This window comes from Thunnus albacares, chromosome 18 (assembly GCF_914725855.1).
Source record: "Thunnus albacares chromosome 18, fThuAlb1.1, whole genome shotgun sequence".
Taxonomy (NCBI): Eukaryota; Metazoa; Chordata; class Actinopteri; order Scombriformes; family Scombridae; genus Thunnus; species Thunnus albacares.
The window spans coordinates 7,153,193-7,175,478 of record NC_058123.1 but is presented as its reverse complement, the minus strand read 5'-3'; the positions used below and the strand labels follow the sequence as shown (position 1 = coordinate 7,175,478).

The 22,286-nt window shown below is 38.2% G+C and overlaps 1 protein-coding gene and 1 long non-coding RNA gene across 2 annotated transcripts; one reads left to right on the top strand and one right to left on the bottom strand.

Annotated features, from left to right (window-relative positions):
- Positions 1-967: 967 nt before the first annotated feature.
- LOC122968932 (GRAM domain-containing protein 2B-like) lies at positions 968-9,896 on the bottom strand. Its single transcript, XM_044334473.1, has 14 exons — positions 9,805-9,896; positions 9,265-9,390; positions 7,398-7,485; positions 7,239-7,308; positions 7,051-7,154; positions 6,872-6,967; positions 6,713-6,784; positions 5,203-5,283; positions 4,891-5,002; positions 4,303-4,419; positions 3,831-3,921; positions 3,561-3,665; positions 3,195-3,279; positions 968-2,004 (listed from the first exon to the last, which is right to left on the bottom strand). Exons 1-14 carry the CDS (start codon positions 9,894-9,896, stop codon positions 1,966-1,968), a joined length of 1,278 nt encoding a protein of 425 aa, XP_044190408.1. The 3' UTR covers positions 968-1,965.
- A 145-nt stretch (positions 9,897-10,041) lies between these two features.
- LOC122968933 lies at positions 10,042-11,813 on the top strand. The gene is made up of 2 exons (XR_006398913.1): positions 10,042-10,122; positions 11,515-11,813. It is a non-coding gene; the product is annotated as an uncharacterized LOC122968933 (long non-coding RNA).
- Positions 11,814-22,286: the final 10,473 nt, after the last annotated feature.

Below are 22,286 nucleotides of genomic sequence, written 5' to 3'. Positions count from 1 at the left end.
CATTACAATACATTATCTAGGAACTATGAATTTCTGTAAGTTAAAAGTTTGACCTGCTGGTGGTGCTAGAAGAAAAGTCAGAGGATCATTAAAGTGGTAGGAATGTAACTCCAAGGGACCTTAATAGATATGTTAACAATTTCTTTCAAGTCTGTCCTAAAGCAATAGTCAGGAGCCCAAATGAACACTGACACGTTATTCTTCATTCCTCCCGTTCATACTGACCATTAGAAGATCCCTTCATAATGCACTTACAATGTAACTGATGGGGGACAAAATCCACAGTCCTCCTTCTGTGCAAAAATGTATTTAAAAGTTTATCTGAAGCTAATATGAAGCTTCAGCATCCAAATGAGTCAAATCAAGTAGATATCCTTCAACTTTACAGTCTTTTTAATGCCAAAGTCCCTCTTTTTGTTACTATACTTCCAATGCAGCTCAACAGGAAAACACTGTCCATCAAGACAATTTTTTCACCAAAAGTACAGTAAATATGGAAGATATCCACTTTATTTGATCCATTCAGACTGCTGAATCCTTATATTACCTTCAGATAAACTTCTTAATGCATTTTTTCTCAAAATGAGGGCTGTGGATTTTGTCCCCCATCACCTACTGGTCAGTATAAACAGGAGGAATGATTACAGCAAGCAAAATGTGTCAGTGTTCATTTGAGTAACTGACTATTGCTTTAAGACAGACTTGAAAAATCATGAACCCGTCCTTTAAATATCTGTTGTAAATTTCATGGCATCCCATCTATCAGTTGTCGAGATATTCCACGCTGAACCACAAATTTCATCCCCATTGTGGCGCTAGAGGCAAAGTCCGAGGTTCACCAAAGTCATTAAGATTCATCCTTTAGAGACCATGAATATGTGTATAAAATTTCACATCAATCCATGTAATTGTTGATGAGATATTTCATTCTGGACCAAAGTGGTGACAAACATCCGTGGAGCCACAGTGTTGAAATGCTCTCGCAGCAAAGTTCAATAGACAATGTATGAGAGCCGTTTATTTCAGAGGCTGCAATACATTACAATAGTTAAAGGCACAGTCTGTGATCTACAGTAAATGTAAACGAAAGGGTCACCGCACCACCAGAGTTGAAAAGCTCATAACCGTCTATTGCTCCTGAAAGTATTGACCAGTCTTTTAATACACAAACACTCAACAGCAAAGTTTCAGTGGAAATGTTTTCTGACGCCGATTAAGAGTAAAATTATGATTAGATAAAACACTCTTCAATTATATAAGTGAATAAAACTTGTCATTTATATGGTTAGAAAATTACAGATTTGGCCTTTAATAAATTATGTTAAAGTGTTTTAGTAAAAAGTCCACATTTACAATAAAAAACACCAATTAAACTCAGTTGATTTTCAAACAATTTCAACATATTTTCACTAAGCAACCACTATTCATGTACACCTTAGTGTAAAAACATTGCTAGCTGAGTGTTTTATATACATAAATATAATTTATTGTCAATTTTCATTCTAACACAAGAACACATGAACAGCACGAGTTGACCTTTTCTGAAATATTTGGAAAACATTGTAATAGGACCTTTGGACCTGATACCTGTAACAAAAAAAAATCCCAACTACTGTGAAATGCAACATAAAAGCTCTCAGATAAATACTACACGTTCGTACTTCACTAACACTAACTCTGGCACACTAACACACTGCTTCAGTTTTTACCCTCCAGCACAACATTTTGTTTCAAAAAAGAGTGATAAAATAGTCCTGAGTGGAAAAAAAGGGGGGAAAGAAGCTCTTATTGCACAATTTAAGTTAAATATCACACAATTTTTTTAAGCTTTCTGTACGAGCTGTCTGCACTTTGGCAACAGATCTTTTTACCAAATGGGCTCACTGCTGCTCTGCAGTGATCAAACAGCATTTCTAATAAAAGTAAAGCTTCTGTCCAGACAGACCGACAGACAACAGTCTTCTTTTAAGTCTCTTCAAGTAGCTTCCGGAGGTTTCTTTGAATCTAGGAAGAAAAAAGAAAAAAAAAAAAGTAGGACATCTGGAAACATGCACAGTAAGACCATATTAACTATTAACGACCTCCACAAATGTTACATAACTGGGAAGATTTATTAAGATATTTTAAAGAATAGTTATCTGCATCAATTCACTTCTTACTGGGAGTTGGATGAGATGAATGATAAAACTCATGTCTGTCTGTTAAATATGAAGCTAAAGCCAGGAGAGAGTTAGCTTAGCTTAGCATAAAGAGTACTTTTTTTCCCCAGGATGGAGAAGTCATGACCTGCACTACTCTGCCTCTGATTGGCTTACCCTAACCAATCTCACTCCTCATGCCTAAACCTAAAGAACCCAACCAACGAAGGCAACGAGTACTAGCCAATCAGAGGCAGAGTAGGGCGGGACATGACTTCATCACCCTGGGAAATAAAAATTGGTGTACAGTAGCATGGCTCTGTCTTCAAAGCTCAAAAATTCTCCTAGCAGCACCTCTAAAGCTCACCAATAAACATGTTATATTCGTACAAAAACATAAGTGTAATGATAATATAATGATATAAATAATATATATTAAAATAATCATAATAAAAAAGTTGTTGTTATATATCCTGGACCATATCTTGGCCTGGTGCAGTAACTTCCTGGAGTTTTTTGCACGTGTTAGTGAGCTTTAAAGGTCACTAATGCCTTTTATTACATTTGGACAGAGCCAGGATAGCAGTTACCAACTGTTTCCATTCATTATGCTAAGCTAAGCTAAACGTCTGCTGGCTGTGGCTTGATATTTAACAGACTGATGTTGAGTAGACAGCTGACAGTCTACTGAACATAAAATGAGAGATATTTCAGTGTAGGGCTACAACCATTATTTTTTATTATTGATTACTATTATGACGATTATTTTCTAATAGTTTCGTCCACACACTGTCAGGAAATAAACAAAAAGTTCCCAGAGCCCATGGTTTTGTCTGACCAGAATATAAAATCAGAAAATATTCTTATTTGAGAAGCTGAAACCAAAAAAATGCTTTTAAACAATCATCAAAATAGTTGCCAATTAATCTTCCGTCAACAGTCCAGACCTGCTCTATGTGTGAAAAGTGCCCTGAGATCACTTTTGTTATGATTTGGCGCTATATAAATAAAATTGAATTGAATCTCTATTTCTGTGGCCATAAAAACTGGACGAACCTTTTCTAGCTTGAACAGGTTGGTGGACAGCTCTCCGTAGATCTCGGCGTTCCACTCATCCTGGGATCTGTGGCTCACAGCATTTCTGCAACGAGATTTAAGTGGAAATGGAACAAATCACACATGATGATAAATGTGACAACAGGACTGTCTTCAAGGATGTGGCTGTTTCTTACTGTCAACAAATCTCATGTTTGGAGCCAAACCAACAAGGAACTGATCCACTTCCAAGTATTGTGTGTGTGTGTATCCAAAGTCTGATATATCTTATTCCTGACAATAAGAAAAGCCATATCCTTTAATAACTCTCGGAAGAGGGCACTTAACACTTAAATTCCCTCAGTGACACGTGGATTAAGCTCTTACTCATTACGAACGTGTTCCCCCACAGACACCAAGGAGTTCAAACGATGCTCGAGAGCCACGATCTTGAAAGCCATGTAACAGGAGGACAAGACGAGAACACTAACTCTGTCAAAGACACACAAGCAAAGTGACGGATGAGCGTTCAAATACCAGAACAATCGCTCTCATCGGTTTTCATTGTGATTTCATTGTGTGCCAGAAGAAGTCTTAACGACTGTCTTGTCAGACCGCTGCGGTGTCTCGTATTCCACCTAATGAAAGGTTACTCACAAAACCAAGTAGATGAGGAGGATGGCGTGTAACGACATGGGCTGAGAGGGTTTGTCTTTGACTGCAACTCCTCGGGTTGGCTTGGCTGACCCTATAAATAACAATTTAAAAAATGTGTTTTATATTTTTGGAAACACTTAATCAGTTTCATGCTAAGAGTTAAGACTAGAAAGACTGAAAAGAAGGGGAAACAACTAGCCTGGCTCTGTCCAAAGTTAATAAAATGCATCTACCAACACCTCTAATTAAAACACTATGTCTGATTTGTTTAATCCGTGCAAAAACTAAAGTGTAAAAACGAAAGGTTGTGGTTTTATGGGTGCTTATGTGCCTTTGGACAGAAAATATACAAGATTATTCTTGATTTATAACTCTACTGGCACGAACTTCCGTCTGGAAAATACAAAAACTACACAAAGATTACACAACAATTAACAAAGCATCTTTGTACTGAGATCCAGCGTCAAACTACCGTTCTTAAGGGCAGCTCCGTGTTTTTGGCTTGGAGTCTGGAGGTGAATGTCAGCGTGGACTGAAACCTCTCCGCTCTTCACTGCGCTTAGAAACGTGTCCGGGAGGCCGGTGAAGTCTGCTCAAACAAACACAGAGAGAGAGAGAGAGAGAGAGAGAGAACTTGTGACTCCTGCTGCCTGAGAGCCTGAGTAAATATTAATAGAATCAAAAACATCCTCGCAGATCGAGATCAAGAACAGATCAAGGTATGCTTCTGTTTAAGAAGAGAAGCTGGCTCGACAGTAGGACTGACATAAACAATAAGCTGGAGTGTTTATGCATAAAGATACATTCATTATTCATTAAGATCTTCAGTAGGGACATCATTGTTTTCGTGCCACCGGTCTTTGTGATGACAAAAAACAAATCTTCAACAGCTCAAACTTCACTCCAGCTATCTGCAAACTAAAGACCGTCTGAGCCACAGTGACACCCGACACCCAGAGCACATTTGCAGTCAAGTACAAAAAAATAAGCATATCATAGCTTTGTAAAGGGCAAAACTTTTTTTTTTTTTTAATAATAGGACGACGGATGGGGCACACACCAGGCATTTTATCATAATCTGGAGTTTGAGACCCGGAGCTGCTGCTCTCCATCATTTCCTGCCGTCTCTGCTGCACGACCCCATGGAGGTCAGAGAAGTCTCCAGAAAAGTCCTGCAGCGCGCACACACACACACACAGGAAAATATACAATGGATACCACATACAGAGTGGGTATTGTATAACATGAGAACAAGGCATTTCTATAGATCTTTTATCACAATGGAAAATAAAGCATTTTAAAAAAAATGACTAAATACACCCCCCGTACAAAAACATCCCGTTAAAAATGGACGGACAGACCCCTGACTGACCAGAGGAAGTGATGATGGGCAGTTCACTCTGAAGCTGTTTTCACAGGAGGAAGGATTGGGGCTGCTACAGGTCTTCTCCACCTGGAATGACACATATTAGAATAAAAAAAGTGTTTTTTTCTGTTTTAAAAGCAGAATTAATAGATTTTTTTTGGCCACTTCAGGGGCAGCGGAACAACTTGTAAACACAACACTGACATATTATCAACTTAGAAAGTTGTTATGGCGGACGTGTTAACTAACGGTTTCCTGTTTACCCGTGCAGCAGATACAGGGAAACATTTGTGATGAATATAAGTCTAATATTAACTCTCCTCTCAGCTCTGTTTTTGCTCTCTACCAACTCCTGAGGGGAATATCTGGCTCTTTAGCTGCTAAATGCTCCACTATGTTCACCAGCTAGTCGCTAACTTTCTCTGTTTGCTGTTTGCTGCTGGGCAGGAGGTGGAAGGAGTTGGAAAGTAGGAGTTTTTTTTTTTTTGCTTAAATCTACACTGATGAGAGCAGTGAGGCTGAACCAAAACAGTCAAGCTGTGTGCCGTAAAACCAAAACAATGAGCTGAAGGACGTTAAAACGCTCCGTAGAGCTGCTGCTAGATAAGGATGAGATCTGTTAAAACTACATTAGTTAATTAGCTTATGATACACTTGTTTAATTTTTTATGGGACTGCCGTAAACTACAAAGCTTTTGGGAGAAAGTGAAAGTGATAATAACAAACATCTTGAATGTAGACTTATCCTCTCAGCTGTGTAAACAAATGCTATGAAAATTTTGTACATGACCTGACATGTTGGATGAAAATAAAACGCACACGCTCGGAGTTCAGGTGTCATTAATTGGCTCAAACAAAACCAACAAACTCTGGAAGGTTTAAAGAGGTGAATTAAATGGAGAATATTACAGCTAGCTTGCAAATTGAAATGGATACTTATATAGAAGGACCTCCACAATAATGTACTTATTACAATAATAAAGTATTATAAATCTAGACACAAATTGAATGTATATCCTGCTATGATGTCATATTATTTACTTGTCTTACTTACTGTATATCTTTGTTTATGTACTTTTGTGTTATCACACTATTTTACTTGTGAATTTCTAAAATACCCAAATAAGACATCATAATGTTAAACAATGTGTGGGACTGAAATCAAAGACTGTATCTGTTTTCCTAAAAAAATGTAAAAAATAAATAAAAGTGACACCTGTCATATTACATGTAGTCATTTGACCCATCATTAATATAAAAGATGAATTAGTGCAGCTTTAAATAAAAGGTTAACTTACTTGTATTGTTGGTGTCTTAGGTTTTATACAAGTGTACTTACAAAACAAAGTTTTCAAATGTGAATTTGACTTAATGCTTTATTTATATATTTCAAACTTTATGACATATTTACATTACTCAAAAAAGAAAGTTCATTAAGTTTCATGGCACATAAAGTACTATGTAATAAATAGAAACCATCAGGAGGAATAAATGTTTTATAGAAAATGTTATTTACCTCCAAATGAACGCAGACGGACTTGAGTAGTTTGTAGGTGGTGTTACGAGAGAGGAAGGACACAAACACATGCTGGAAAACAGGAGTTCAGAGTTCAGAGTCACTTTCATGTCGATGTGAAATAAGGGGAAAAGTTGAACATCACTGCCGTCTTCTCACCTGATCGCTTGTCGTTTCGATCACGAGGGCGTTTGGCACTAGGATCGCGGTTTTAGTTTTTTTGATAAATGTCACCGAGATCACCGGAAGTGCGATCTGGAGATGAAGAGAAATGCTGTTTTAATATCAGTGGAGAGAATTCAGCCGTAAAAACATGAACAGGTACTGGACTCACATACCTTGGTGTCTTTGCCAAAGACTTTGGAGTGGAAGCAGATCCAGTTATCAGAGACGAACATTTTGCCCTGATATAAAATGTCTTTCTGCAGGGCGCAGGTGTAACCTGTCGGCACATAAAGTGTTTCATATTCAGGTAAACAATCCAACATTTATTTGCGTCTCACTTTCAGCTGCCAAGAGAACTTACTTTGTTTGAGTAACTCATCTTTGCTCACTTCCTTGAATAACTTATGATACTGGGCATTTGTCTTTGATAACTGAAAAGAACAGAATAGATTTTATTATTATTATTATTATTATTTATTAAATGTGTAAAAAATATCAGTGAGATGTTTTTAATCTCTACCCGGTTGTGTTGGGATTTCTTCCTTTCAAACTTTGTTTCACAGTCACTTGGACTCTGCGTGGGTGAAAGCTGCTCCACAGGTTTCAGTCTGGAGAAGAGAAAGGTAAATGTTTATAGTATCATAGTAACACATAGAGATAGACAGGTACGATAAAACAATTATTTGAGGAAAAGCAGGATTTATAAACTCGCTTCACTCAGAATTTATTATTTGTCAAAAGCAGCGGTGGAAAAAGTAAAAAAAGTAAATTTTGAAGTACTTGCACTTTACTTGAGTATTTTAATTCGATGCTACTTTATACTTCTACTCCTCTACATTCATTTAACAGCTTTAGTTACTTTTCAGATGAAGATTTGACACAATGGATAATATAACAAGCTTTTAAAATACAACACATTGTTAAAGATGAAACCAGTGGTTTCCAACCTTTTTGGGCCAAATAGTGATTTTTCCCTTTAAACTTCTCACATGGTTTCATTTCAATAAATGTTCAAATGATCCAATATTTCACCAAAAATCAAAGATTAGAGAAAAAGTCCAAAAAACTGAAAACAGATTTGTGTATCAGAGCTTTGTTTTTTCTTCTTTTCTCTCCCGTTAATCATCTCACGACTCCTCAGATTTATCTGAATAACCAAACCGCTACTTTTACTGTAATACTTTAACTACATTTTGCTTTTAATAATTATTTATGTATGAATGTTTACTTGAGTAGGATTTTTCATGCAGTACTTTTACTTGTAATAAAGTATTTTTACATTGCTGTATTAGTACTTTTACTTAAGTACCACTGGTCAAAAGTAAACGTCCTTCATTTCTCTCTGTATTATGTCAGCTGTGATAACATGAAGTCTGCTTACACAGCAACAGTAACACCTGTAAACAGCACTTCATGCAGGTATACAGTAGCGAGGTGACAGTAGAGCTCTCTATTGGAAAGAGAAGACAAACAGTTGATGTCATCCTACTGACGACCTCAGCTAACAAAAATGTAGAAAAGAAAATATTTATTGGATTTCTGCAACATGTTGCTAAGTAATAATTTAAGATTTTAATTTACCAGAAAAAGATGCACATACTTCATCCTGTAACAGTGAAGCATCTAATGTGCAATAACATGTATACACATCATCTATTACTGTTAAATATATATTTATACTGCATATAACCACCTACTGTATGTATGTAAAGTTACTTATATTTATTTCAGCATTCTTACATATATTTGCACTATTTGTATCCTGTTTACAAGTTACAAAAACTGTATTAAACTGTATATAGACGCTGTACATTGTTGTTCATTTTTTCCATCTACTTGCTCAAACACAACAGAGATATGTTTAAATATGTTTGTCCTTGTTTTGACTGTACGTTCATGTTTATCTTCCAGAACAATGTTGTCTATAAGTACGTCGAGCGTAACGAGAACTCTGAGTCAAATTCCTTGCGTGCATAAACATACATGGTAAATAAAGCTGTTTCTGATTCTACATCACGATTTTTTTTGCCGTAAATGCCACATTTTCTGCATCAGAGATAACCCAGTTGATAACAAAGACTAGAGACTATCTTAAGACTAGAGAGTCCAGTTGCCTTAACAGTTTCACATACTCAGATTTAGTCATTTTTATGACTGCAACTAACACATTTTTGGTTTTATAAATGTTAGAAAATAGTGAAAAAGTGCATCACAGTTTCAATACTCCAAAAAATTCAGAGATATTCAATGTTAACTGACATAAAACAGAGAACAGCAGCAAATCCTCACAATGGAGAAGCTAGAAGCAGCATGTTTTAGTTTTTTTTTCTTGATTAATCCTTTCAGCTACAGTGGTTTTATTAGTTTTACAGCATAACCCTCCTCACCTCATGCTGGCTGGTTTCTTCCGGCTCTCCGAGGGGTCCGACTCTGTGTCCAGACACAGCTGGAGGTCTGCAGGTGACCGTCCGCGCCTCCTCTGTCTCCTCTCACCTCCATTCTCCACTTCAGGCCTGAGGCACATTACACATAATTATTTTCTGGCACTGCTGCATCAATTAATTGACTGTTCAGACATGTCATTACACATTAATCTTGCAGGACCGGGTTGTAGAGAACACACACAACTCAGACAACTCTGCAGGTAATGCATAAGTGAGACACATTTTAAACAGCATAGCATTAATTATTATTCATACCCAGAACATCAATTATAAGTTTTGTCATCTGAAACAAATGCAAAGTCATTTTAACATCATATCTGATGCTACTCTGTGCCACGTACGCATCAAATGCACCCATAAAAAGTCAGCAGAGCCCTTTAATTCAAACACAGTGTTAAAAGCAGGATATAAAACAATGCATTAGGCCTAAACTAAAACTGGAAAGCGAGCCAGGCCCTTCATCTCCATCTTATCCAGACTTACGTCGATCGATTCCCCCGGGAGTCCTTGTTAAAAACTTCTGGCGTGGATAACGGGGTCAAAGGTCTGTCCGCCTGCTCGGTCATCAGTACCATATTTTATATATTGTGTCTCATCTCACGTCTCCCCCATTGGTTTCTTATTTTCGGCCCTGCGACACATAGAACAGCTCCAGGAAGCCTTGACACGGAAAATTTGGGAAGATCGCTCGATGGAGCGAGAAGCCCGACAGAGGAGGAGCCGGGAAAGGGGAGGGAGCAGCTGGGAACAACATCAGGAACAACAGGGAAGAAGAGGCTGACTCCTGCTGGAGCTGACAAAGTATGAAAACTCACTTGTTAGAGAGGAATATTACACCTCGAATTAATACTAAAACATTTATCTATATTAAAAGAAAGCGCGCACATGGTTGAACGGTGCGTAAAATCTCTGCGTAATCAACTCCACCGTCAAAAGCACCACTTTGTTTTGTTCACTTCAACGCTTCGACGAGCATTATTGTAGTCAGACACATTCCTGCAAGTCTGAAGGTGTTTTTGGACTCATAAAAGTTTAGACGTGAATGTAACAACAGGGTGTGTTTGATAGAAACTTCCAGCAGGGGGCAGCAGAGTCTAGATGATATAATATCTGTATTTGTCAGGTGTGTTTTTACCCTCAGGTGACCCTGCCAGCAGTAGAAGAAGAAATATTCGGATCCTTTGCTGAAGTACTACAGTACAAGTAAAAGTCCTGCCGTCAAAATCATCCGGTTAAACTTTTAAAATGACCATTATTGATATGTTCGTGTATTCTAAATTTGTCAATGAGGAAAAGGGAGATGAGGTAATTGAACTTTTTTGTTTAAAAAGAGAAACATACAGAAATTATTATTCAAAACAGTATTTTTTATGTCTTAAACGTGTCTGTATGGTATCTTTAAATAAAAGTATGCAAGTATTATCAGCAAAATGTATTAAAGTATCAAAAGTGCTCCATAAGCAGCAGACTGGTCCTTGTCAGTGTTATATTATTACATATTTTATTATTGAATTATGATGTATAAACATGTAAGAAGCATTTTAATGTTGCAGCTAGTTGAAGTGGAGCTTTGTTTTACTTTAGATACATAGATTATATACAATAACTAAATAGACTAACTAAAAATTAGAATAAATAAAAATAGAATAGAGAGTCGAGACATAACCGTAATGAGAATATCCTGTTTGCTGAGTACAAACAGTGCGAGTTGACGTTGGTGGTTCAGACTGAAATGTCTCAACTATTGGATGGATTGACTGAAAAATTTGGTACAGACATTTATACTTTATAAAAATAAAAAAATGATTGAATTTGGACAGCTTCAGTTTGAGACAGAGCTCTGCAATTATTTCTTCCAGCTCAGCTTTGGTTTTCCAGCATGCAATGAAAGTCAAACCCAGTACAGCAGAAACTCTGAGGTCTGTTTGGAAACCTTTACTATGACTTTTACAGCCACAAGAAGGGAAATTTGACTGAATATAGAGAACGTATTAAATGTCTAAAACTAGCAGACCAGCATTGAAGAGATTGAGTCCAGATACCCGCACCCTCAAGAAGTGAAACTTGAAAATCTCCATGTCTGATATGCATAGACTATGCTTGAAAATGTCATGAAACACATGTATGTCATTATGCGATACTGATTAATGACACTCACCATGACTGTCTCCATTTCCTATCTTTGACCTGCAGGAGTCGCTGTTGCAGCATTTAAAGGAAACATCAGTGCAAGGGGCAGAAGACCTGTCAGAGTTCATTAAGTATCCAGGAGACAATGGAACAGACGGCAATGCGAGCTAAAGCTAGTTAGCCTGCCATTAATCATGGCTGACAAGGAACAAGGGTTAAAGGTGGGAAAGCTGCCAGAGACTCTGTGAGTGATTTTTTGAGCTGCCTCTTTATTCACAGAAAAAAAAAAAGAGCCTGGAGAGACATGGAGAATTTGTCTGTTTACGGGATCATATCTCTAAATACACAGGGTTGATTTACAGTAACAAAACATATCGTCATAAGTACTGTAATTCACCAACTATAATTACAGTCAAAACAAGTCATTTCAATTACTATTACAACCACATGAGAATGACCAACGGAGCCTTTTACTTGATAATTATAAATGTAAAATTATAAGTCATTCCCCACAGTAGTTTATCTGAAATTACCATATCCAGCAAATGGCAAACTGGTTCCCAGAATTCAAGTTTAAAGGGGACATATCATACTTTTTTTGTCATTTATATACTGTTACGATGTTGGATGTCTATATTAAATATGGTGAAAGTTCCAAAACTTGAGGTTAATCTATGGAGAAAAGCTCCCTACAAATCAAAAGCCATGGCTCCAGCCTGCTCTGAATGCTTCGTTTGCGACATTTTTTTGTACCTTGCTCACAAACGGTCGTCTGTTCCGTAGTCTTTATTGCTAAAGTTGTTTCTAAAGTTTTTCCATGTGTTGTACACTCGCATATTTCTGATCTGATTTCAGCTCCAACATGTACAGATGTATTTAAGAAGCTGATATTTCGGGTAAAGAATGAGAAAAAGTAGTGAAATCCCACTACTATAGTTTGTTTCATGGTTTGTTTACAGTTTTTTGAACTGTAAATCATGCAAACATATTCCAGTGGACCCTCAGAATAAAAAAATAGGCCTGTAAATATGCATGATACATCTCCTTTAAGGAATAGCTGAACAGTTTGGGAAATACAGTAAATACTGTCTTTTTGCTGAGAGTTAGATGAGAAGATACTGCTCTAGTGTTTGTATGCTAAATATTAAGCTACAGTCAGGAAGTAATTAGCTTAGCTTAGCATAAGCAGCTAGCCTGGTTATGTTCAAAGGTAAAATCCACTTACTAACACCTCCAAAACTAATCAGAACAAAAGCTGAAGTGAAAAAACCTGACACTCTCCTGGCTGTAGCTTCGTGTTTTTGCACAAACATGTTTTTGGTATCAATCTTCTCATCTAACTCTTGGCAAGAAAGCTAGTAAGCATATTTCTGTAAGTATTTCTTTAAAAGCCTGGTAAATAGGGTTCATTATTAGATTAAATCAAGCATTAGCTGATGTGTACTGCCAGAGTGTATGTATGAAAGAGTGGGACTCTTTCTGCTGCCATTGCCTTCTGAGAAACATCTCCTTCCGTAGGCAGAAACCTTTTCAGTGCCTGTCAGATATTCCACCACAGAAAGACAGAGAACAAGGAAAGCATAGAGAAAGGAGGGTGTGTGTGTGTGTGTGTGTGTCTATTAGTGTGAGAGAGAGAGAGAGAGTGCAAAAATGGTACTTGTGACGGGGGAAGATTGAAGTCCTGTTAAGTGCTCTGCTTGAAAGCATGTCTGGCCTCATTAGCTGTCAGTTGTAACAATACTGAACTGGCAGTGAAGACAGGTTGGAGTCTAGTGGTCATAAATCACTCCTCGACAGCTGCCTGACAAGCTGGGAACCAGTACACAGGCATGGGCACCCTCTCAGCCTCGACACTGCACAGGCACACAGCCGTACAAACACAGCATGTGAACACAGTAATCTAAGAAATCATCCCTCTCAACCTGAAATTACATAGAGCCTGGAAAAGGTTTTGTGGTATTTTGTAAGAGGGAAATTGCTTTCATTTCGCGTCTGCCTTCGTACATGTATGTGCACTCGTATGTAACCTTGGTCTCCTACGCCTGTCTGTCCCCGGCTGTGTCCATTAGCTAAATGAGCAGTGGCTGTAGTGACTTCTGTGGGGCGGGCGGGGGGGTAAAGAGCAAGGCCTGCAGGTCATTAATCACGGCCCTTGACATGCAGAGCAGGAGGCCAAGGCTCCCCTATGCATACAGCTGCTGGGCCACACTGAGTGCACAGGCGATGTGCTGACCCTCATACGCCCCCACTCCCAGCGCCTGTGGCTCTCATCTGTCCAACTCCTTCACTGTTTGTGTCAGTCATTTGTGCTGTCAGACACTCCTGCTCCTGACCGACCGCAATACTCCTCATGCTGACTTCTCTTACCGCTGCGGTTTTTTACTTTTCATTTAGCCATGATTATAGGGAATACAACTAGTCTGATATTTAGAATATTTTTAGCCCCATGTGACTAAAAATGTGGCTAAAAATGTCAAAAACATTTTCGTAGGTTGGACTAAAATATCTCAACAGCTATTAGATGGATTACCATGATATTCTTTACAGACATTCATGGTCCCCAGAGGATGAATGCTACAGACTTTGGTCATCTCCTGACTTTTCTTCAACGTTTCTGGCGTTTCAAAGTGACATATCTTGACAACTATCAGATTGATTGCCGTGACATATTGCACATACTGCACATTCATGACCCCCTCAGGGTGAATTCTGACCACAGTTTCACTAAATTGTATCATTAGATCACAATTTAAACGTTCCTGATATAACCACAAACCTGCAAAACTAATGACATTCCCATCAGCAACCGGCTGCAATTTGTGTTTATTGCTAATTAGGAAATGTAAGCATGCTAACATGCTAAATTAAGATGGTGAGCATGGTACACATTATACCTGCTTGGCAGTTTAGCATTGTCATGTTAGCATTTAGCTTCACAGAGCAGCTAATGAGGCTGTAGACTTTTAAACATTGTTATCTGTTAAGTTTTGGTGAAGGTTAGATGTTCAGTGTTGGACCCCATGTGGTGCAAAAACTGATTTTTGAAAAGTATACAAATATGCTTCATTTTAATGCTTTCTTTAGTCAATGAATTGATTAATCTGTCAACAGAAAATTAATTTAGCATGAAAAAATTTCCAAACAGTCTCTGCTTCTCAGATGTGAGGATATGCTGTTTTATGTTTTTAATTTAATTGTACATTTAATATATTTGGGATATTTGACAGCTCATTGGACCTGGCTCTGGAAACTGGATTAGCACTTTTTTACCAAATTGAATTGATTAAGAATCAGAGGGGGGAAATGACTTTATATATTAATCAATTATCAAAATAACAGTTTAACAAAATAATCCTAGCTCAACTGCCTGGCCTTTTAAAGAGCTTTTAAGGTCTTCATTAGCTTATAAAGTTTACTCAGTGAGTTTTTGATCAGTGAGATTAAAGCTTCAGATAAAGCTAATAAGCAGATCTTGAGTTAATATTATTTTGTCAAAATACTATTCCCATAGTGAAGAATGAATTTTCACCCTCAAACTACTAATTAGTTGCAGTCATACCTCTTACTAACAAACAGAGACATCATCTGTTTGTTAGCATACCGCTGTTCCTCACATCCAAATGCATCAAATACTCAAAAGACACAAAAAATGTGAAAAACTAATGTGCCATCTCATTCTCGTTCCCATCCACTGACATGACCTCACCCAGACTCGCAGCTGCTTGCCTAATGATAAAAGCCAGTCAAGCTCTGAGACACTGAAACACTGTTTCATCATTCACAGCTACTAAATCGCTGAGTCCAAGCACAAGACATCTGTTGAAAGCTGATTCCTTATCAGCCTTCCAGCATGATTTGGGGAACATCTGGAGTTTCTGAGGACTTTGGCACAGCACAGGCTGGAAAACAAAGATGGCTAATTTTCATGAATGTGCTGTCACTTTACACTGTAGACCAGGTGATGTATTACAACACAGAATGCATTTTAATGAATGTGGTGCACATGAACGAAACCAGAAAAAAAGTATTTGATTGCTTTGCATCGGAAACTGACATGTTTCAAATTACAGGAAACATCTTGATTATCAACCTAACTGTGCATGTAAATTAAATTAGTTTTAAAAATGACAGTTTGCTAAGCCCTGATAAGCCTCCTTAGTTACTGTTGTTGACTGTTAAACTATGCACATTACAACACCAATATTTGTTTCCACTTTTTTTGCAATTTACTACTCATATTTCGTAGTCATATTAGAAACAGCGGGTCTTTAATTTCAGACAGATGTAGACAAAAGGCTTTTCATTTCTAGAAGATGGCTATTTTGCTTGTTGGCAGATTTCATCAGCTAATTAAGCTAACATTAGCTCCATGAGTCAGTTGAAAACACTGTCTCCAGCTGACTAAAGGCTGATTTATGGTAGGTTGCTCAATATTTTTCATAAGTGTCACTCAACAGAAATGATGTATTTTCGGAAGAAAAAAGTGTCGCTCAACATTTTCCTTTCATGCCGTGCACCTGGAGAATTTTGTTGCACAATGTGATTGGGTAGTGTTACTAACGTCGCCATGGAGATTGTAGTTTTCACTGATATTTTGGCCTGTAACTTTAGATAACTTGTAACATCCTTGTTAAATTAGTTTAATTAGTTTAGCTAGCTCACTGAGGCATAAATTTAAAAGGTCACATGACTCTTTAATTTCTGTTGAGTGACACTTATCAAAAGTGTCGAGCGACCTGCCATAAATCAGCCTTTATTAATATTTTAAGCTGATCTGTTTTAAAATGAGAATCTTGTAAAATGTGTCTTAAATATTCACTAGTTGGCTATATACATGATATCGTGCTAAAAGACTGAGGCTAAAGCTGCATCTCTGTGGCAAAAAGTTAGCATCCTCTTCAGCTGATGATCCGGAAGACATGGAAATAAAAAGACAGACAGAATGTATATTTCTTTATTGTTTTTTTTTTTTCCAACAGTAGCTTATGTTTCACTATATAAAAGGCTTTTAAGATGAAGACAAATTGTGTTTTGTGAGTTTGGTTTGGAGTTTGGGGTCTCTGGATTGAAAACCTCCCCAAATCCAATGAGGAGCAGGACATAACTGCTAACATTATCCTAAACTCTAATAGCACACAGTGGGGAAATACTACACCGTGGATGTGCTTGTCTAACATAACTAGTTAGCTAACGAAAAGTTTCTTGGCCTTGGAAGTAAAGCTCAGTTACTACAGCGGGTAGCAGGCTAGTTAGCCGGACATGCTAATGTTTTCTAGCTTACGTCAGAGAAGATAAATATACTGTTTAAATAACTCCTTCCATTTTTACTTTTTTGTTTTTGGTTTTAGAGAGACTAAATAAAAAGTCGAAACTCCAACAATGCCAATAACTCTCACTACAGCCATGTAAACACGACTTTAACATGCGGAAAAATCAGAAACTTGACAGGTCTGTCTATCCTAGTTACTAAACTATGATTGGACAATCACTGTTTGGGTTTACCAAAGAGTCAGTTGTGATTTCTGACTGGAAGTATGTCCTGGTTTCTTCAAAAACTATTATTTTTAATTGTTATTAAAATTACATACAGTAAACAGTGCAATTCAGGCATAATTTTGTGTGACATAACTATACAAAATGTTTTACAGCACCTTACTTCTCCTGCTTTTCTCTGTAACTTTTTTTTTTTTTTTTTTTAGCTTTCAACATTTTTTTAGTGATTCAACACACACACTGAACATACACACACACACATCCTGTCTGTTCTACGTTAGTGGCACAGATCAGGGCTGCTGGTTAGACTAAACAACAGCATTTGAGTGGATTTACTCTAGCTCATTAATCATCCTGACAGACTCAAAAACAACATTTCCTCCTTAATGACTGTATTTGAGTCATCATGTCTGCTTATTTCCATGCAAGCATCTCGCTTTCGCTCTGCTTTGTACTCTGTTTCTTTCTGTTGCCGTCCATGTGTGTGTATTTTGGAGCCTCTCTCTGACCTCCCAAGTCTGTGGCGTGGCGTCTGCTCCAGGTCAAGCCGGCCAATTACAGCGGGTTGCATTCATGAAGAGGCTGAGAAACCATGAGGAATGAGAGAATGTGACCGTGAGGGTCCAGATGCGGAAGGCAGAGGATGGTGTCACACCCCCGCATGTGGCTAACCCACTAGCACCCGCTGGCCTCCAGGCCTCCGCTGGTCACTGCCAAAGCACGTTTTTCCGTTAAGCACTGGGTCTGTGATGCATGAGAGCTGACAACTGAGCGAGGAGCCCTCAGAGCACAGCCAGATCAAAACCAGCTGGGGCCATGCACATTAGCAGGGAAACCATAATTGCGTTTGCCCTCTTGTACACCACTAAACTCCCTCTGTCTACATCTTTTTACAACAGGCACGAGGAAAGAGCGATGGGATCTATGCGGCGGTGGAAAGTAACTAAGTACATTTACTCAAGTACTGTACTTAAATACAATTTTGAGGTACTTGCACTTTACTTGAGTATTTCCATTTTATGCTACTTTATTCTTCCCCTCCACTACATTTCAGAGGGAAATATTGAACTTTCTACTCCACTACATTTATTTGACAGCTTTAGTTACTTTTCAGATGAAGAATTGACACAATGGATAATATAACAAGCTTTTAAAATACAGCACATTATTAAAGATGAAACCAGTAATTTCCAACTTTTTTGTCTTTTGACATCTTACAAAAAGCAGTGTGTGTCAGGGTCACATTTCAGATGTCTATGAGTTGTTAACAGCTCCACCAAATAGTGATTTTTCCCTCTAAACTTCTCACATGGTTTCATTTTAATAAATGTTCAAATGATCCAATATTTCACCACACACCAAAGATTAGAGAAAAAGTCCAAAAACTGAAAACAGATTTGTGTATCAGAGCTTTATTTTCTCTTCTTTCCTCTCCAATTAATCATCTCACGACCCCTCAGATTTATCTGCTGACCCTTTGGAGGGACTGACCCCTAGGTTGGGAACCACTGGACTAAACTAGCTAACTGTATATAAAGTAGTGTAAACTAGCTCCACCTCCAGCAGCTACAACAGTAACATGCTGCTCTAACACTGATGCTTCACTATTAATAATCTAATGATGTCATATATAATAATATATCAGTCAGAGGGACCAAACCACTACTTTTACTGCAATACTTTAACTACATCAAGCTCATAATACTCATGTACTTCTACTTAAGTAGGATTTCTATGAAGGACTTGTACTTGTAATGGAGTATTTTTAAATTGCTGCATTGGTACTTTTACTTAAGTAAATGATCTGAGTACTTCTTCCCCCCACTGGATCTCTGTACTGCTCTTTATAGAAATGAAAATATCTGCTCAAGCGTGAGCTAATATATCGTTGGATGTGGGTAATTTAAAGTACTGTAATGGATCAACATATTGTGTGCAGCATGGTTTGACAGTGCGGTTTTTCTGTAAGCGAGAAAAGTGTATTTTCAACATTTCTCCCAGTTTGTGGGTGGATGTAAGTGATGGGTTTATGGCGGTTTAGAAACATCAGTATAGCATGGCTGACATCTGTGTCCTCTTTATTTTTGGACCACTTGAAAAGCCCTCATAGTAGGATGATGGATGAAGTGATAAAGTTGGAGAGAAGACAAAATGAAAGCAGAGGAGTCCATTTCTGGGAAGCAGTCTGCGATCTGTAACTCACAGACAATACAGAAGAAAAGCATCAAGGCAGATGTTCGTAATTTGTGACTATGCTTAGAGATTTTAATGCACGAAACAATTTCAATATCTCTGAGGGCAAAAGGGAAAGAGCACAAAAATGCTAACTTCTTTAACAGGCTAGAAAATAGTAATAACTGGAGATATTTTCAACTTCTAACGTCACTCGCTTCCTCCCTTCCTCCCTCTTCTCTCTTGGCCTCTTTAAGCTGATAGAGAGGTTAAAGGCTTGTCATGCAATGAAGGAGCAGCTCCACAGGCTGTCATCATTAATCACTGGTGCTGTCAAACTGCACCCAGGACTCACTCAGACCCACCAGGCAGACAGCCCTCACCTCCAAGAACAATATCCAGAGACTTTTTATATATTACAGAAAAATATGTCCTTTCCAGTCTGGGTTTAATTTAAAAAGGGTTGTGGTAACCAAAAGATTAGGGACGTGGGGTTGTTATGTGAAGGATGAAGTTTGAATCCTCTGGTTGACTGGGGAAATGTGGGTGGGGATAGTAAAGTAGTGACCTCCGCCCCTCTCTTAACATCTGCTGAATCGCCCTTGAGCAGGACATTTGTCCCCATACTTCTTCATTTTGTGTGTGCCGGGGCCTCTCTGCGGTGTGTAGATAATATGAAGTGTTTGCTGGAAAACAAAATCCATGGTGAGTCAATTCGACTTGACGTGCAAATATGAATGTAGATGATTGTGTAGCCTGATACTTTTGTCCTTTGCACACACCTTTATGACTCAAGCAGCATGCAAAAGAGATTTTTTTTAAACAATAAACCCTTCCCTGCTCTGTCCTCACAAAGAAAAAAGTTAGATTGCCCTCCCTTCAGCAAAAAGAAAAATTAAAAAACACATAACGCTCCCTCCTTTTTGACCCCCATCCCTGCATGACTTTCATAGACTCCCTTAGTATCACTTTTATTTAATGTACTTCATTCATACTTTTATTTATCAAAGACAACACACATTAATTAAGTATGATGTAAATGTGTGAGATATGTTCATCTACGCACTGGGCAGGTGGATGTTAAACAAAAGAAGACATAGCAGATGATGTTTCCTTTTGATTAAACTAAGATGACAAACAGGTTTCATTGATCGCCAATAGGTGGCATCCCAGTCCAACACTCCACGTCCTACCTGTGTTACAGTAAACACAGATGACTGAACATACTTGAAAAGTAAAAGTGCACTGAAACCAAACGAATAGTAAAACCATATGTCACTAAATATCCTCTAAATCCAGACATTTTATACCTGAGCTAATCTGCTCCGAGACCGTCAGTGACTGTAGGAAGTGAAAACATGTGACAGCTTCACTTCAACAACTCTCACATTGTAGTATCAGCGGCCAACTGCATTCTTAGCCTTAATGAACAAAGTGTGTCTGTTTTCTAGGCCGTATCTGGCAACGTGAAACCTGCAAGAGTGGGCCTGCAGGATCTCATGCCCTCCTGCCGAACTCAGACACCCCATAACAGCATCTCAGACCACTGAAACAGGAGCGCTTTCTCTTGTTACAGCGGGGACGGGCTGTTTTGACCCCTTGTCAGAGTTGTGAGTGACTAGTGTGGGTCATCTATACTTTGCCAAGGGTGTCACAGTGTCATGTTGCAAGGAAATGGCATATTACCGCTGCCAATCATGTCGCGGCCGCGGTAACTTGAGCGACTGTCAGGGCTGTATCTTGAGGACACACGGGAAGCGGCACTTGTCAGGATGCTTATCAGGATCTGACCTACAGAATGTATAAATTACATCGTGATAAGCTTGACTTCTCCGTACCGCCTCCACTGATCTCGCCGTTTTTCATACGACACACGGATGAAGGATGTGATGTTGCTTTAAGGGTGACACTGCATTCACTGCAGAACAGAGGAACGTGAGCTGTATCCCTGTGGTCCGCTTACAAGCCGCTGTCGACACGGTGAAAAATTAGCGGAAGTAAAGCACACCCGAAGTCATCAATCATGTGATACTTTCACAGTAAAAATAGCTACGAGTACAAATTCAGTCACCGTTAAAGCCGGACTGACATGTATGCTGACAGAAATATACATCTTCCTTTCATGACTCCCCTTAAAGGAGAGGTTCACAAAGTCAGGTGCCCCAAATGAACACTGCCATGATCATTTCCTCCTGTTCATACTGATCCCCTTCATAAAGGATTTACATTGTAAGTAACGGGGGACGAAATCTACTGACCTCGTTTTGTGCAAAAAAATGTATTTAAAAGTTTATCTGAAGATAATATGAAGCTTCAGCTGTCTGTGTTAGTCAAACGAAATGGAAATCTTCCACAGTTAGTCTTTTTACAGCCAAATTCCCTCTTTGTGTGTCAGTGTTTTCTTGTTCTGTTGAAGTATAAAAACAAAAAAAAGAGGGACTTTGGCACTAAAAAGACTGTAACTTTGAAAGATATCAGCTTGATTTGACTCATTTGGACGACTGAAGCTTCATATTAGCTTCAGATAAACTTTTAAATACATTTTGGCACAGAAGGAGGGATTTTGTCCCCCCATCACTTACAATGACAGTGTATTATGAAGGGATCTTCTAATGGTCAGTGTGAACAGGAGGGATGATTACAGCAAGAAAAACACATGTCAGTGTTGATTTCAGCTCCTGACTGTTGTTTTAGGACAAACTTGAAAAATTGTAAACCTGTCCTTTGAAGTTCTATTAATTTTAGGACATATTTCCTGTTTACCGGTTGTAAAAAAAGTCATATTTATAAAGATCTACTTATGTTGTTTTAACTGTATTAATTGAGAAATATCACTTGTAAATACTTCAGACTGTGTTTGTGTGAGAATGATTTCCAACAGGGGAACCACTACCGCCTCTCTACACTGGATGAAGTGGGAGAGAAGGGAAAAATGCTGTGAAGAATTTCGACAGATTGACCTCGATGAACCTGAGATGATCATTAAAATCTGATGGACTGACAGTACAGAGACGCATAAAGCTGTGTAGAAACTAATAAAGATTAAAAAAGAAAAGAATGGTCACTTGATGTTAATATCCTTTGAGCAGAGACTGACCTTTCTTCAGTGTGAGCTCTTTGTCTACCTGAACAGCTGCAACAGATATATATATTTACATTCAAGCTGCTTT